At 35.8% G+C, this 14,374-nt stretch overlaps 1 protein-coding gene across 1 annotated transcript in view; it reads left to right on the forward strand.

The window, feature by feature from the left end:
- Nucleotides 1-14,374, forward strand: part of LOC124388642 (dynein axonemal heavy chain 17-like) — a 34,553-nt gene that overhangs the window by 14,244 nt on the left and 5,935 nt on the right. The window contains exons 30-70 of the mRNA XM_046853523.1: nucleotides 73-225; nucleotides 339-464; nucleotides 581-688; nucleotides 1,061-1,192; nucleotides 1,330-1,490; nucleotides 1,587-1,743; nucleotides 1,823-1,927; nucleotides 2,250-2,407; nucleotides 2,529-2,667; nucleotides 2,789-3,016; nucleotides 3,430-3,567; nucleotides 3,927-4,059; nucleotides 4,184-4,311; nucleotides 4,446-4,594; nucleotides 4,738-5,020; nucleotides 5,148-5,321; nucleotides 5,410-5,617; nucleotides 5,724-5,889; nucleotides 6,028-6,130; nucleotides 6,223-6,370; nucleotides 6,463-6,554; nucleotides 6,824-6,985; nucleotides 7,106-7,270; nucleotides 7,399-7,590; nucleotides 7,731-7,997; nucleotides 8,116-8,277; nucleotides 8,370-8,603; nucleotides 8,706-8,870; nucleotides 8,948-9,043; nucleotides 9,599-9,816; nucleotides 9,933-10,140; nucleotides 10,230-10,345; nucleotides 10,463-10,655; nucleotides 10,742-10,977; nucleotides 11,874-11,996; nucleotides 12,085-12,289; nucleotides 12,588-12,752; nucleotides 12,831-12,971; nucleotides 13,053-13,223; nucleotides 13,359-13,481; nucleotides 13,597-13,790. Coding sequence (XP_046709479.1) covers nucleotides 73-225; nucleotides 339-464; nucleotides 581-688; nucleotides 1,061-1,192; nucleotides 1,330-1,490; nucleotides 1,587-1,743; nucleotides 1,823-1,927; nucleotides 2,250-2,407; nucleotides 2,529-2,667; nucleotides 2,789-3,016; nucleotides 3,430-3,567; nucleotides 3,927-4,059; nucleotides 4,184-4,311; nucleotides 4,446-4,594; nucleotides 4,738-5,020; nucleotides 5,148-5,321; nucleotides 5,410-5,617; nucleotides 5,724-5,889; nucleotides 6,028-6,130; nucleotides 6,223-6,370; nucleotides 6,463-6,554; nucleotides 6,824-6,985; nucleotides 7,106-7,270; nucleotides 7,399-7,590; nucleotides 7,731-7,997; nucleotides 8,116-8,277; nucleotides 8,370-8,603; nucleotides 8,706-8,870; nucleotides 8,948-9,043; nucleotides 9,599-9,816; nucleotides 9,933-10,140; nucleotides 10,230-10,345; nucleotides 10,463-10,655; nucleotides 10,742-10,977; nucleotides 11,874-11,996; nucleotides 12,085-12,289; nucleotides 12,588-12,752; nucleotides 12,831-12,971; nucleotides 13,053-13,223; nucleotides 13,359-13,481; nucleotides 13,597-13,790 — 6,725 coding nt within the window. The remainder of the gene's footprint in view (nucleotides 1-72; nucleotides 226-338; nucleotides 465-580; nucleotides 689-1,060; nucleotides 1,193-1,329; nucleotides 1,491-1,586; nucleotides 1,744-1,822; nucleotides 1,928-2,249; nucleotides 2,408-2,528; nucleotides 2,668-2,788; nucleotides 3,017-3,429; nucleotides 3,568-3,926; nucleotides 4,060-4,183; nucleotides 4,312-4,445; nucleotides 4,595-4,737; nucleotides 5,021-5,147; nucleotides 5,322-5,409; nucleotides 5,618-5,723; nucleotides 5,890-6,027; nucleotides 6,131-6,222; nucleotides 6,371-6,462; nucleotides 6,555-6,823; nucleotides 6,986-7,105; nucleotides 7,271-7,398; nucleotides 7,591-7,730; nucleotides 7,998-8,115; nucleotides 8,278-8,369; nucleotides 8,604-8,705; nucleotides 8,871-8,947; nucleotides 9,044-9,598; nucleotides 9,817-9,932; nucleotides 10,141-10,229; nucleotides 10,346-10,462; nucleotides 10,656-10,741; nucleotides 10,978-11,873; nucleotides 11,997-12,084; nucleotides 12,290-12,587; nucleotides 12,753-12,830; nucleotides 12,972-13,052; nucleotides 13,224-13,358; nucleotides 13,482-13,596; nucleotides 13,791-14,374) is intronic.

Genomic DNA, 14,374 nt, shown 5'->3' on the forward strand with positions numbered 1-14,374 from the left:
TATAAGAAATTTGTAATTTGTTGTTGCATGATGTTGCATTCTTTGCTTAATGTATTCTTTGTCTTTTTATAGGTCACAAAGCACTTGCCTAAACTGTTTGACAGCATATCCAATTTGAAATTTCAACTTGATGAAAACGAAAAACCTCTAAAACAGGCCCTGGGGATGTACAGTAATGAAAACGAATATGTAAACTTTGATATGGAATGTGACTGTTCAGGACAGGTAAATACTTCTGAATACATACCCCAATGTAGTTATTTGAGGAATAATATAATAAATAACATTTGTATAATAACATTATAACCTGCATCGTTTATACAAACTTTTACTTCTAGGTAGAGACATGGTTAAACAGAGTGTTGGAAAGAATGGTGGAAACATTGCGAGTTAAATTTGAAGACGCTGTCACAAGCTATGAAAAGAAGTCCAGAGAACAGTGGCTCTTTGACCACCCTGCACAGGTTTATATACATCTATTGTATTTTATTCCCACTTTGCTGTATATGCAAATGTTGGTACTATGTCTGGATATTACAAAATAAATTGCATTTTGACAAGATTATTGTTTCATGTATAGATTGCATTAGCTACCACTCAGATATGGTGGACCAATGAGGTGGGCCTGGCTTTAGCAAAACTTGAAGAAGGCTATGAAAATTCCATGAAAGAGTACTTCAAGAAGCAGGTTTGTGGTCAGATTGACATAGAAATAGTCTAATAGTGTAAAAGACTAAGTCTGTAGACTATTGTAGATTAGATTTTTTGACAAAAAAAACAAAATCATTGATAACATTTTTTCACAAAAAAAATGCAACTGTTTTTAAAAGAGATTAAAAAACATTCTATAAACAAACAAAGAATAAGATAGAAGTGTCCAGAAATGGAAGATTAAACAGTGGGGAAAACTCCTTGTCTGCTGTAAATGCATTGGCTTTTGGTAAACTAAATTGACTCAGATGCAGTTGCTATAATTATTTAGTATTGCATTTATTTGCTGTACTGTTTAATAAATTAATTACAAAGCCTTTATTACTATAAGTAATTTGTTTTCTTCTAGGTTTCACAACTAAATGCCCTGATCACTCTGCTGATTGGTGAGCTCACTAAAGGAGATCGGCAGAAGATCATGACTATCTGTACAATTGATGTGCATGCTCGCGATGTCGTTGCTAAACTGGTTGCTAACAAAGTGAGTGGACTGCATACAGGTCTTGTATGGAGTTGTCTAAGCCAGTCTTTATACAATATGTGCAATATGAGGCACCACAATTAAAGATATTAATAAAAAAAAAATATAACATAAGCTTTGTCTTCTTTCAAAACCAGATTGACAACATTCAAGCATTTATGTGGCAGTCACAATTGAGGCATCGCTGGGATAACATCAGAAAGCATTGCTATGCTAACATATGTGATGCACAGTTCCAATACTCGTATGAATATCTAGGAAACACACCTCGACTCGTTATCACACCGCTGACTGATAGGTATGTCTCTGTTTTGAACGTGATATGTAGAAAGAGTCTGTGTTTTCACTTTTGCCATTTGGATGATATTTAAAAATGAGAAATGTTTTTGAACAGGTGCTACATTACACTTACCCAGTCTCTCCACCTCATTATGGGAGGGGCACCTGCAGGCCCTGCTGGAACAGGAAAGACAGAGACAACCAAAGATTTGGGGAGAGCCTTGGGCATTATGGTCTATGTGTTCAATTGCTCTGAACAAATGGATTACAAGGTATGAGAAATGGAAATGCAATACACATTTTTGGATCGCCATTAAATCAATTGTTACAAATTAATGTTTTGTTTTATAGTCTTGTGGAGATATTTACAAAGGTTTGGCCCAGACTGGAGCATGGGGCTGCTTTGATGAGTTCAATCGGATATCTGTGGAAGTGTTATCTGTCATAGCAGTACAGGTATGTTTTTTTTTTTATTTAATTTTTTATTTTTTTTTTAACAGATAATAATACAAATTATATTAATGTATAATTATAATAGTTATTATTGTTGTTGCAGTACAGTATTAATAATAATAAGGGCTAATAATAAGCTAATATGGGATATAAGATTTTGTTGTTGTTGTTTTGAGCTATATTTTTAAAATATGGTGTGAACAGGACAGTTTGTATTTGTTGCTAAATCGTTAATAATATTATTGAATTACTTTATGAAATGTGAAAATAGGCAGACAACATAGCACTTTTATTCATCACACTTTTATTATGCATGAAATTTCAGGTCAAGTGTATTCACTCCGGTATCCAGAGCAAAAAAACCACAATTGATTTTTTTGGCCAAATCATTAAACTGATCCCAACTGTCGGTGTTTTCATCACCATGAATCCTGGATATGCTGGCCGTGCTGAACTTCCAGAAAATCTCAAAGCCCTTTTTAGGTACAGGATTTTTTTTTCTGCTGTAACACAAACAGCTGTGGCTTCTTCTGTAGAAAAATAATATTTTCTATAATTTCTATGCTCAAAGCCATTTTTATATTCTTGTGTTCGACTCCTACAGGCCATGTGCTATGGTTGTTCCTGATTTTGAACTGATTTGTGAGATTATGCTGGTGGCAGAAGGATTTACTGAAGCCAGAATCCTGGCCAGGAAATTTATCACCCTTTATAGTCTGTGTAAAGAATTGCTCTCTAAACAGGTATTATGATTTACTATTAGGGTGTGTTTCATTAGAATTTTACCATCATTTAGCATTTTATACATCACTTAAGGTATTTAATTGCTTCACTGGGATTTTTCCTCTTTCTCCTGATTCTTAGGATCATTATGATTGGGGACTGCGTGCAATTAAGTCAGTGCTTGTGGTGGCTGGATCCTTAAAGAGAGGAGATCCAGGGAGGCCAGAAGACCAAGTGTTGATGCGAGCCTTAAGAGACTTCAACATTCCCAAAATTGTGTTGGATGACAAGCCAGTCTTTATGGGACTTATTGGAGATCTTTTCCCCGCACTTGATGTGCCTAGGAAGAGGAATATGGAATTTGAGAAGGTTGTTAAAATTACCCCCGTTTCATATACAACCATGATTTATAACTTTATAACCTATTTATAAATGTAATAATTTACAAAAATTTTTTTATCTGTAATATTTTAAAGTAATAATCAGTCGGAACATATTTTATGTTCTTAAAGCAATGTTAATGATATTAAGCCTGCCATAATGTTTGTTAACATTGTAGTTCTGGAAAGATAAAGTAAGTAAAGTATGCTGGACAAATTACATTCAAGCAAGAACAAATTACATTCAAGCAAGAACAAATTACATTCAAGCAAGAACGACCATGTACATTTACCAGCCTTTTGACTTGGTCAATAGTTGTCAGTTGTTTAGAGCTTTAATGGTTTAGTGACTTTATCAAAACGTTTTAGAGACAATTACAAGTCCTCTGATCTTGTCCTTAGTTGGTGAAGAAGTCTGTGCTGGATCTCAAGCTTCAGGCAGAAGACAACTTTGTGCTAAAGGTGGTTCAGTTGGAGGAACTACTAACTGTCCGACATTCAGTCTTTATCATTGGCAGTGCAGGGTGTGGAAAGTCCAAGGTACATACAATACCATGATTGTGTGTCTCAAATGGGTAACAATTTAGAATAATACACTTTAATATAATGTAAACTGCACGTTAGATCATGTTTTGCATTTGTCATTGTCTAATTTTTAGATATGTTAATGAAATATTCAAATGACAAAAAAAATGTATTAATTATTATTATTATACGTTTATTATTATAATTATTATTATATTATTATTATAAGTACTATTATTATAAGTTATAATTGTTAGTTCTAAATTGTATGTTTTAATTGTTCAATTATGTTTTTAACTATTACATATTTAATTGTGTAATGAACATGCACTTATAACAGTAGATTTTTTTATTTTTTTATTTTTTTATGAAAGGTTTTGAGGTCTTTGACCAAAACATACCAAAACTTGAAGAAGAAGTCTGTTGTAGTGGATTTAGATCCTAAAGCTGTGACTTGCGATGAGCTTTTTGGGATTATCAACCCTGCTACACGAGAGTGGAAAGATGGTATATAAAAAAACTGTTTTTATTATGAAAATGATTAATCATGTTGTTGTTGTTTATCTTGTGTTATTGCTTATTTTCATAGCACAGTGTTGTTGAGTTCTTATTATCTCCTATTTTCTTAAAGGTCTGTTTTCATGTGTCATGAGGGATTTAGCTAACATAACTCATGATGGGCCTAAGTGGATTTTGTTGGATGGTGATATTGACCCCATGTGGATTGAATCCCTTAACACTGTTATGGATGACAATAAGGTATATATGACACGTCACACATAAATTGCCTCTGTACCACTGTTGTGCATTAATTTATAGTAGCAAACAGGATTGTATATTGCTTAATAAATGTTCAACATTATCTTTCCTCTGTCTTTATCTGGTGTATACAGGTGCTGACTCTGGCTAGTAATGAGCGTATCCCATTAAACCCCACTATGCGACTAGTCTTTGAGATCAAAGATCTTCGAACCGCTACACCTGCTACAGTATCTAGAGCTGGAATCCTCTTTATAAACTCTGCTGACCTAGGCTGGTTTCCGTAAGTGTGAAGCGCATTCATTTTAGATTGTATTAATTTACCGAAACTACATATAATATTCAGAAATCAGAAGCCTAAAATATTAATTATGGTGTGTACATAATAAAATGTCTGCAATAACCAATGTGAAAACAATCTTTTAGAGTTGTGACGAGTTGGATCGAGAAACGAGATGTCCAGTCAGAGAAAGCATATTTGCCTTCTTTGTTTGAGAAGTATCTGCCACCTTGCCTGGAAAAGCTGAAATTCAGCTTAAAAACAATAATCCCTCTCCCAGAGATAACACTCATTCAAACACTACTGTACCTCCTGGAGTGCCTTCTGCTTCCTGAAAACATCCCACCTGACGCCACTAAAGAACTATATGAGCTTTACTTGGTTTTTGCTTGTGTGTGGGCTTTTGGAAGTTCCATGTTTCAGGATCAGGTGCGATATCCCATTCAGACTAGTGGCTGTGCATTTTGTTTAAGAGATCTTATTATTTATTTGTGTTTTTTTGTATTTATATGTCTTTGAAATGTACTATAAGTAATACACCTTTTCTTTTGTTTAGCTAATTGATTACCGTGTGGAATTCAGCAAATGGTGGATAAGTGAATTCAAGACCATCAAGTTTCCATCAGAGGGCACAGTGTTTGACTATTTTATTGACACAGACTCAAAACAGTTCATTTTATGGACAAAAAAAGTACCTACATTCACTCTGGATCCAGATATTCCTCTGCAGGTTAATGATTTTTTTATGGTTTCTGAGTCTACTTACCTACAATAGACAACATAATGTAATAAGTAATATTTCTTTGTGCCTCACTTAGGCTTCCTTGGTTCACACTGCTGAGACCATTCGTATACGTTATTTCCTGGATGAGCTAATAGGGAGAAAAAGGCCAGTAATGTTGGTAGGAAATGCTGGCAGTGGAAAGTCTGTGATCATGGGAGACAAACTGCGTAGCCTTAACACAGATAACTATATGATTCAGTCTGTGCCTTTTAACTTCTACACTACTTCTGCAATGCTTCAAGGTGTGCAAGCCTCTAATCAATCATTTGATTTATTGTCACTGTTGTTTAATTAAAAATTTTGTTTAGTAAATCATAATTTCATTATATTCAATATAATATTTAACAGCCATTTTGGAAAAGCCTTTGGAGAAGAAAGCAGGTCGTAACTACGGTCCCCCAGGAAACAAAAGACTGATCTACTTCATAGATGATATGAACATGCCTGAGGTTGACAAATACTTCACTGTTGCCGCACACACGCTCATCCGTCAACACATGGATCACGGCCACTGGTAATTCTTGTGTATTTTCTTATAATTTGTATAGTGGTATAACATACTTAGAGAAGAGAGTGTAAACACATATACCTCCTATCTGAAAACTTGCAAATGAATTGTTACTTTATTTTTCGGTTTTCTCATTTTCTGTAGGTATGACAGACAAAAACTGACACTGAAAGACATCCACCACTGCCAGTATGTGGCTTGCATGAACCCCACTGCTGGCAGTTTCACTATTGATTCCCGACTACAGGTTAGCTTGGAGGACTAAATATATTTTTTTAAATACTCACTTTTTTTCTGTACTTTATCTTTTGGTCTTTTGTTTGTCATTGTATTTCATAGAGGCACTTTTGTGTGTTTGCTGTGAGCTTCCCTGGCCAAGATGCCCTGTTCAGCATCTACAACAGCATGTTTTCACAACATCTGGATATGAAAGGCTTCTCTCCTGAACTAGCTAGTTTCTGCTCAAAATTTGTTAATTCAGCTCTTAGTAAGTTTGCTTTCGTTTGTCCACTTACTGAGTTTTAAATAGATTAAAATGTAAAGAAAAATTGACTGTATATGCAATTCCATCTTTAACAGAGTTTCATCACAAGATAACAGCATCTTTTCTTCCAACGGCTGTCAAATTTCATTACGTCTTCAATCTTAGAGATCTGTCCAACATCTTCCAGGTACAAAATTTTAATGATTTCCTACAATCATTCTCATGTAAGGTCAATATTATTTTAATCGCTTGCTTGATAAATGATTTCCAAGGACAGCATTAAAAACAATGACAGGAAATGGTTAAATTTTAACCCATGACCTACATCCTGCCACCACTTGTGAGATAATCATCATTTAACTGTATTAGAAGTATTTAACACCAACTCTGCATTTACAGGTTTTATAAATAATGCTGATGTCTTTCAACCATTAATAATCACATGTCTGGCTGCAGGGTTTATTGTTCTCCACTCCAGAGTGTGTGAAAGATACTTTCGATCTTATCAGAATCTGGATGCATGAATGCAACCGAGTCTATAGAGACAGGTTAACAGATGTACCCGACATCGAACTCTTCGAGAAGATTCAGGAAGACGTTTGCAAATCTTGCTTTGAGGTAGGCATAGCATGGTGTGTATGGCATTAGTTTGGAAGGCTATGAAGGCTATAGACTAAAAGCCAAACTGTATATTGATCCTCTGTATGCTTATTTAAATCTGCTTGCTCTGCTTCAAAGGAAATTGATTCAGGAAAGCTTATGGAGAAGCCAAATATCTACTGCCACTTTGCACAAGGAATTGGAGATCCACAATATTTTCCCATACCAAGCTGGACAGCATTGAATAAACTTTTGACTGAAGCCCTTGAAAGTTACAATGAAGTGAATGCAGCCATGGATCTGGTAAGTAACAGAAAATCTTTATTAGTGAGCTAATTAGTTAGACATTGTAGGGTTTCAAATAATCATTGGTAGAAGGAACAATTCACATTTAAAGTTTTTTTTTTATGATTTTTCTTTCTTTTTTTTAGGTTCTTTTTGAGGATGCCATGTCCCATATTTGCAGGATTAACCGTATACTGGAGAATCCCAGAGGCAATGCACTGTTAGTGGGGGTAGGGGGAAGTGGAAAGCAGTCATTGTCTCGTTTGGCAGCTAGCATCAGTAATTTTGAGGTGTTTCAAATTACTCTTAGGAAGGGATATGGGATTTCTGACCTAAAGGTATGTATTGATTCATGTCACTATTAGTTAATTTAAAAGAGTTTGAAGTATTTTGATAAGAAATTAACTTTCAGAAAAGTTTATTTTAAATTATTGTCCATACTACAGTAACAGGCTCATTTTCATTATGTAATCTACAGTTGGACCTAAATGCTCAGTATATTAAGGCTGGCGTGAAGAACATAGGCACAGTGTTCTTGATGACAGACTCGCAGGTGGCAGAGGAGGTGTTCCTGGTGCTTATTAATGACCTGCTGGCTTCAGGGGAAATCCCTGGCCTGTTCCAGAATGATGAGGTCGAAAACATCATAGCTGCTATGAGGAATGAGATGAAAGACACTGGCCTGCCAGACACACGAGATAATTGCTGGAAATTCTTCATTGACAGAGTTAGGAGACAGTTGAAGGTGACAACTACAGAATAAATAAATAAATAAATACATGATCCATGTTGTTTAAAAAAAGGAAGTCAATGCCTAGAATTGAATTCTCAATTTAAAGTATTTTCTGTTTATTCTCCTGCAGGTGATTTTGTGCTTTTCTCCAGTGGGCTCAACTTTAAGAGCTCGAGCTCGCAAATTCCCTGCTGTAGTTACCTGTACATCTATTGACTGGTTCCATGAGTGGCCAAAAGAAGCTTTGGTGTCTGTCAGTGCTCGCTTCCTGTCTAAGACAGAAGGCATTACGGTAAATGTAAAAAAAAAAGGTTTTTTTTTATCTATATAATTCACTGCAAATATTTTCTGTGTTTAACTAATAACAACATGCTGTTTTTTTAGCCTGAAATCAAAGACTCTTTAAGTCTGTTTATGGCTTATGTTCACAAGTCAGTGAATGACATGTCAAAAAGCTACCTCCTGTCAGACCGCCGCTATAATTACACCACCCCAAAAACCTTTCTGGAGCAGATTAAGCTCTATCAGAATCTGCTTAGTGCAAAAAGGTCAGAACTGCTGTCAAAAAAGGAACGACTTGTGCAGGGATTGGACAAATTGGAGAATACCTCTGCTCAGGTTAGAAATAACTACTTATGCTAAAAATCTTTTTTACATCTGTTTTTTTTTTAATGGACATACATTAATTTATATATATATATATGTGTATAAACATACCAGGTAGATGACCTGAATGATAAACTGGCAGTTCAAAAAGTAGAGCTCAAACAGAAGAATGAAGATGCTGCTAAGCTTATTCAAGTTGTAACAACAGAAACAGAGAAGGTATCCCAGGAGAAAGCCATTGCTGATGAGGAGGAGCTGAAAGTTCAAGTCATTGCCAAGGTAAAACTGTGCCCTATCACTTTCTCAAACCCAATAACCTGGAAAACATATTTATTGCGTTTTCAATTTATTTGTAGAACGTAGGGGAGAAGCAAAAGTCTTGTGAAGAGGACCTAGCCAAAGCTGAGCCTGCTCTTCTAGCTGCACAAGAGGCTTTAAACACACTGAATAAGGTATATCACTCCTGTCCTCACTTTTTTATTGTTTTGCCCATTTCCTGTTAGTAGTGTGTCTGTTTTTGACCTTTGCTAGTTTTGTGTTTGACATTAGACTGTTTTTATATTGGATTATTATTTTGTAATAAAATTAGGGTTCCATATGACCAATAAATATGTATGTGGCAAGCACTGGGTATTTAAGTACTATATTTTCTTACTGGCCACTTTATTTAACACATCTATCTCGTTAGTCTACGTTAAGTGGTAAAGTTGAGAGAATAGTTGTTGGTGTGAGACTAGCAGGCTAAGAATTGCATTACCCGAAATACATGTGTTACTGCAACATCCGCTAGCCTGCCAGTACAATGCCAGTTCATGATTTTTAATTACACAAATATATGTCTCAGTGCCATACTTATTGTGATTGGATTGTAAGCAAAATGTAAGTACAAGGCAGATATACCTAGCGCTATAGCTCTTTCAGAAAGTTTATTCTAGCCAGTAATATGAATTTGCATAAACATTCTTTTATTCACTGCTGTTTTCTTCTGTTGCTGTGTTGTCCTGCAGAACAACTTAACTGAACTTAAGTCATTTGGCTCACCTCCGGAGGCTGTGGTTAATGTCACAGCAGGTGTGATGATCCTCCTTGCCCCTGGGGGCAAAATCCCCAAAGACAAAAGTTGGAAAGCAGCTAAAAACATGATGGCAAAAGTGGATTCTTTTCTGGACAGTCTGATCAAATACAATAAGGAGAAAATACCTGATACCTGTATGAAAGCTTTCGAGTAAGTGTTTTTTCTTTTTTTTATTGTAGTACTATCGATTGTGTACTTTCAGTTTCTTGAATGTTTTGTGATTATAAAATTTTAATCATCCCTTTTTTCAACTTCTCTTTACCAAGACCCTTCAAGAATGACCCCAAGTTTGAGCCAGAATTTATTCGTTCAAAGTCAATAGCTGCTGCTGGACTCTGTTCATGGTGTATCAATATTGTAAAGTTCTATGAAGTCTTTTGTGATGTGAAGCCCAAAAGGATGGCCTTAGAGCAGGCCAATGCTGACTTGGCTGCAGCCAGAGACAAATTGTCCGTTATCACAACCAAAATTGCGGTAAGACTTTTACTCAACTCTAGAGTTGGAATAATTACACAAAGCCCTATTCACAAAAGATTGAACCAAGTTTTTGGTACTTTTTTCAGGAACTGAATGCAAATTTGGCCAAATTGACAGCTGAAGTCGAGAAAGCAAAAGAAGACAAACAAAAGTGTCAGGAGGAAGCTGATGCTACTAATAAGACTATTTCCCTTGCCAACAGGTAACATATTTATGTGAATATAAATTATTATAATTGGAATAGGTATTGTAATTTGTTCAGTGCACATCAAGCCTACGTTAAATTTATGATTTTATAATAAATAATTATTCTTTCTAGACTTGTTGGAGGTTTATCATCTGAGAAGATCCGCTGGTCAGAATTAGTAGCCCAGTTAAACAGTCAGGAAAAAACACTCTGTGGCGATGTCATGCTGATTTCAGCTTTTGTGTCATATGTTGGATATTTCACAAAGAAATATCGCAGCGACCTCATGGACAAATATTGGCTTCCTTATCTCAAGGAACTTAAGGTGCTTTATACATTTCAATGTTTTAATGTCTAACAATCTAATTCATCAATTATCTAACAAATTTCATTCTATCATTTCTTTCTCAGGACCCCATTCCCATCACAGAGGGTCTAGATTCCCTGACCCTCCTTACAGACGATGCAGCAATAGCAGCTTGGAGCAACCAAGGTCTGCCTAGTGACCGCATGTCTGTTGAAAATGCCACCATCCTCTGCAACACTGAGCGCTGGCCATTGATCGTGGATGCACAGCTCCGCGGCATCAAATGGATAAAGACCAAATACGGAGACGACCTTAAAATCATCCGTCTGGGGCAGAGAGGGTAAGTCTGGTGGTCTGATCAGCTGCTGAATTTTGACAGCACCTTCACATGTAAATAGCAATTAGTTTTATTTTAACAACACTCTTCCAAACCACAGTATTTTTTTTAAATAGTTAAGTTTCTCACTTTATCATTATTCCATCCACAATAGGAAGTGGAAAAATTGAAAAGAAAAATACATGCAGTGCAGCATAGACAGGAAAAGAACATACAAGTAGCAGTCTTTAAGAAAAAATGAAAGGCAATTACTCTATATCAGTGGTCCCCAACCCCCGGGCAGCGGACCACGGCCCGGTCCATGGGTCAATTATTACCGGACTGCACAGAAAGAATACATAATTTACACTATTTTCATTTTATTTATTGTTTGATTCTGAACAATGTTTTATTTTTTAAAATGACCAGATTCTCTCTGCCACATCTGTCTATGACTTACTCTTGATGCATGTCAAAATACTTGCCTCAGTCACATGTTTTACCTCCATCCTCTACCTTCTTAAAGGGGCAGCTCCGTTTGCTAACACATAATACATTACTGCTAAATTTAAACCCCCAAGCTAGCAAAATGAACAAAAAACAACACAGTGGATTTTTTATTATACTTAGAAAATACCAGTTTTTATGCCTTTCCTATCATTTTATTTTGTTGTATTTATCCGCTACACCTTTAAGGCCGGTCCATGAAAATATTGTCCGACATTAATCCGGTCCGTAGTTGGGGACCACTGCTCTATATAACCGATTTCTATAGTATAAAGATTTCAGCAAATATATTGGAGACAAAAGGTGTGAAATGGCCTGGTATTGACAGTAAAGTCTAATGATATAAAACTATGACAGAATCTCAACATTGAGATTGAAAGCATCTACATACATTTTATTATTTCTTTATCCAGATACCTTGACAGTATTGAGAATGCAGTATCCTGTGGAGATGTACTGTTGCTTGAAAATATCAGTGAGAATATAGAGCCTGTGCTGGACCCATTGCTTGGAAGGAATACAATTAAGAAGGGAAAGTACGTAATTTTACTACAACCAGTTGAACTCAGAATCTTTCTTAAATTGAGCAAAAATCCAATTTTCTAAATTGACTTGAATCAACAGGTATATATGTATCGGTGACAAGGAGGTAGAATACCACCCTAACTTTCGACTCATCCTTCACACGAAGCATTTCAATCCTCACTATAAACCAGAGACACAAGCTCAGTGCACTCTGATTAATTTCCTTGTGACACGTGATGGGCTGGAAGACCAGCTGTTAGCAGCTGTTGTTGCAAAAGAGAGACCTGACTTGGAAGAGCTTAAGGTAAGCTGCATTTCTTTATTTTTGTTTATACCTCATAAATATTTTCAGTATGTTTTTTGTATGTCTAATTCTTTTTAATTGTGTCTAAAAATGTGTTGCAACAAAACAGTGACATATATATATATATATATATATATACCTTAGATAGAATATTACAAAAGTCAGGAATACTGTATATATTTTTTGTTCAGATTTGTCTGTTTTTCTGTTGCTGGTGTTGGATTATTGCTAATTATTGTTTATTGCACAAATGAAGCACAAAGCTAATAAAGCCTTTTGACAATCTACCAATTTTCAGGCAGAGCTCACCATACAGCAAAATACATTTAAGATTACACTGAAGGAGCTAGAGGACTCCCTGCTTGCCCGTATATCAGCTGCCTCAGGAAACTTCCTTGGTGACACAGCGCTAGTGGAAAACCTGGAGACCACCAAGAAAACTGCAACTGAGATTGAGCAAAAGGTCAGAGATGTTTCAAGATGCCATTTAAAGCATAAGAAACTTGTTCTGCAGATACTCACAGCTGAAAATTGTCTCTAGGTGTTAGAAGCAAAGATAACAGAAAAAAAGATCAACCTGGCAAGAGAGAGCTATAGATCTGTGTCTATCCGTGCAGCTCTGATGTTCTTCATTCTCAGCGATCTTAATAAAATAAACCCCATCTATCAGTTCTCCCTAAAGGTAAAGTTTACTCTCATAAAAGGCTGAATAATTAATTGGAACAGAACCTGAATGAAAAGACATCTTTTTTCAATATTTCAGGCATTTACAAAGGTGTTTGAGGTAGCCATTATGCGAAGTGAGCCAGCTGAAGATGTGAACCAGCGGGTGGAGAACCTTATCAATGAAATCACTTACTCCGTCTTCATGTATACCAACCGCTGCTTGTTTGAGAAGGATAAACTCACATTCATTGCTCTGATTGTTTTCCAAGTATGTGGATAATTCAGTTTATTCTATGCAGTAAAATGAATAATTCCTGTAATTATCCGAACATCAGCTAACTGTCTCAGAATGTCCTTTATCTTGGTATAGACATTTCTAATCTATAAACATTTATCATCTCAGATACTGGTCAGAAACAAGGAGATCAACCCATCAGAACTGGACTTCTTGCTAAGATTCCCTTTTAAAGCTGGCTTGGTATCACCTGTTGATTTCCTCTCCAACCAGGGATGGGGTGGAATAAAGGTTTGAAGAATGTTCATGATTCTTTTCCACTAGCAAAGACCAAACCAGTTAAAGATGATTATTCATACCACTGTTATCACTTTGATTTGTTTATAAATAAATTGCTTTGTTATAGGCTTTGGCTGAAATGGATGACTTTAAAGATCTAGACAACGATATAGAAAGCTTAGCCACAAGCTGGAAGAAGTTTGTAGAGTCTGAGGCTCCAGAGAAGGAGCTCTTCCCCCGAGACTGGAAGAAAAAGACTGCCATACAGAAGCTCTGTATGATGAGATGCATGAGACCTGACCGAATGTGTTACGCTATCAGGTGAATGAATAACTTTTCTAAGAAGGCACAGCTTTAATCACAGAAGTCATTTTATGGTCATTTTACAGCAGAGACGACATAAACATTAGATACACAATGACAAGGAGTGGTATATTTCAGGCAGCAAATGAACAATCAGTCCTCAGAATTGTGTTTTGATCAGAAAAAAAAAAACAAAAGAATAAAGCCAAGGATTAAGAAGTGAGCAACTTTATACAAAGGGCCAAATTATGATGGCTAGATGATGAGGACAAAACGTCCACAACAGCTTGTGCTTCGGGTTCCCACATGCTCTCTCCTCATTACAGCACACACCTCTCATGAGTAAAGTTAGCTAGTTAGCTAGTTGTGCACAGTGATATAAATCAAAATGCTTTTTGTTCCCTATTACTTATACACATAATATTTAATCATTAAGTTTGTGTTAATTATGAACATTTACTTAACATATTGTGATCAACATATTTGCAATATACTGTGTTTGTTCCTAACCTCTGTGACTCCCTGCATATTTTTAAGTGTTTTTGAAATGATTTAAACATATTTTCATCTCAATCTATGGCATCATTAAGATTAAATTATGT

The sequence above is a fragment of the Silurus meridionalis genome, chromosome 7 (assembly GCF_014805685.1).
Source record: "Silurus meridionalis isolate SWU-2019-XX chromosome 7, ASM1480568v1, whole genome shotgun sequence".
In the NCBI taxonomy this organism is placed as follows: Eukaryota; Metazoa; Chordata; class Actinopteri; order Siluriformes; family Siluridae; genus Silurus; species Silurus meridionalis.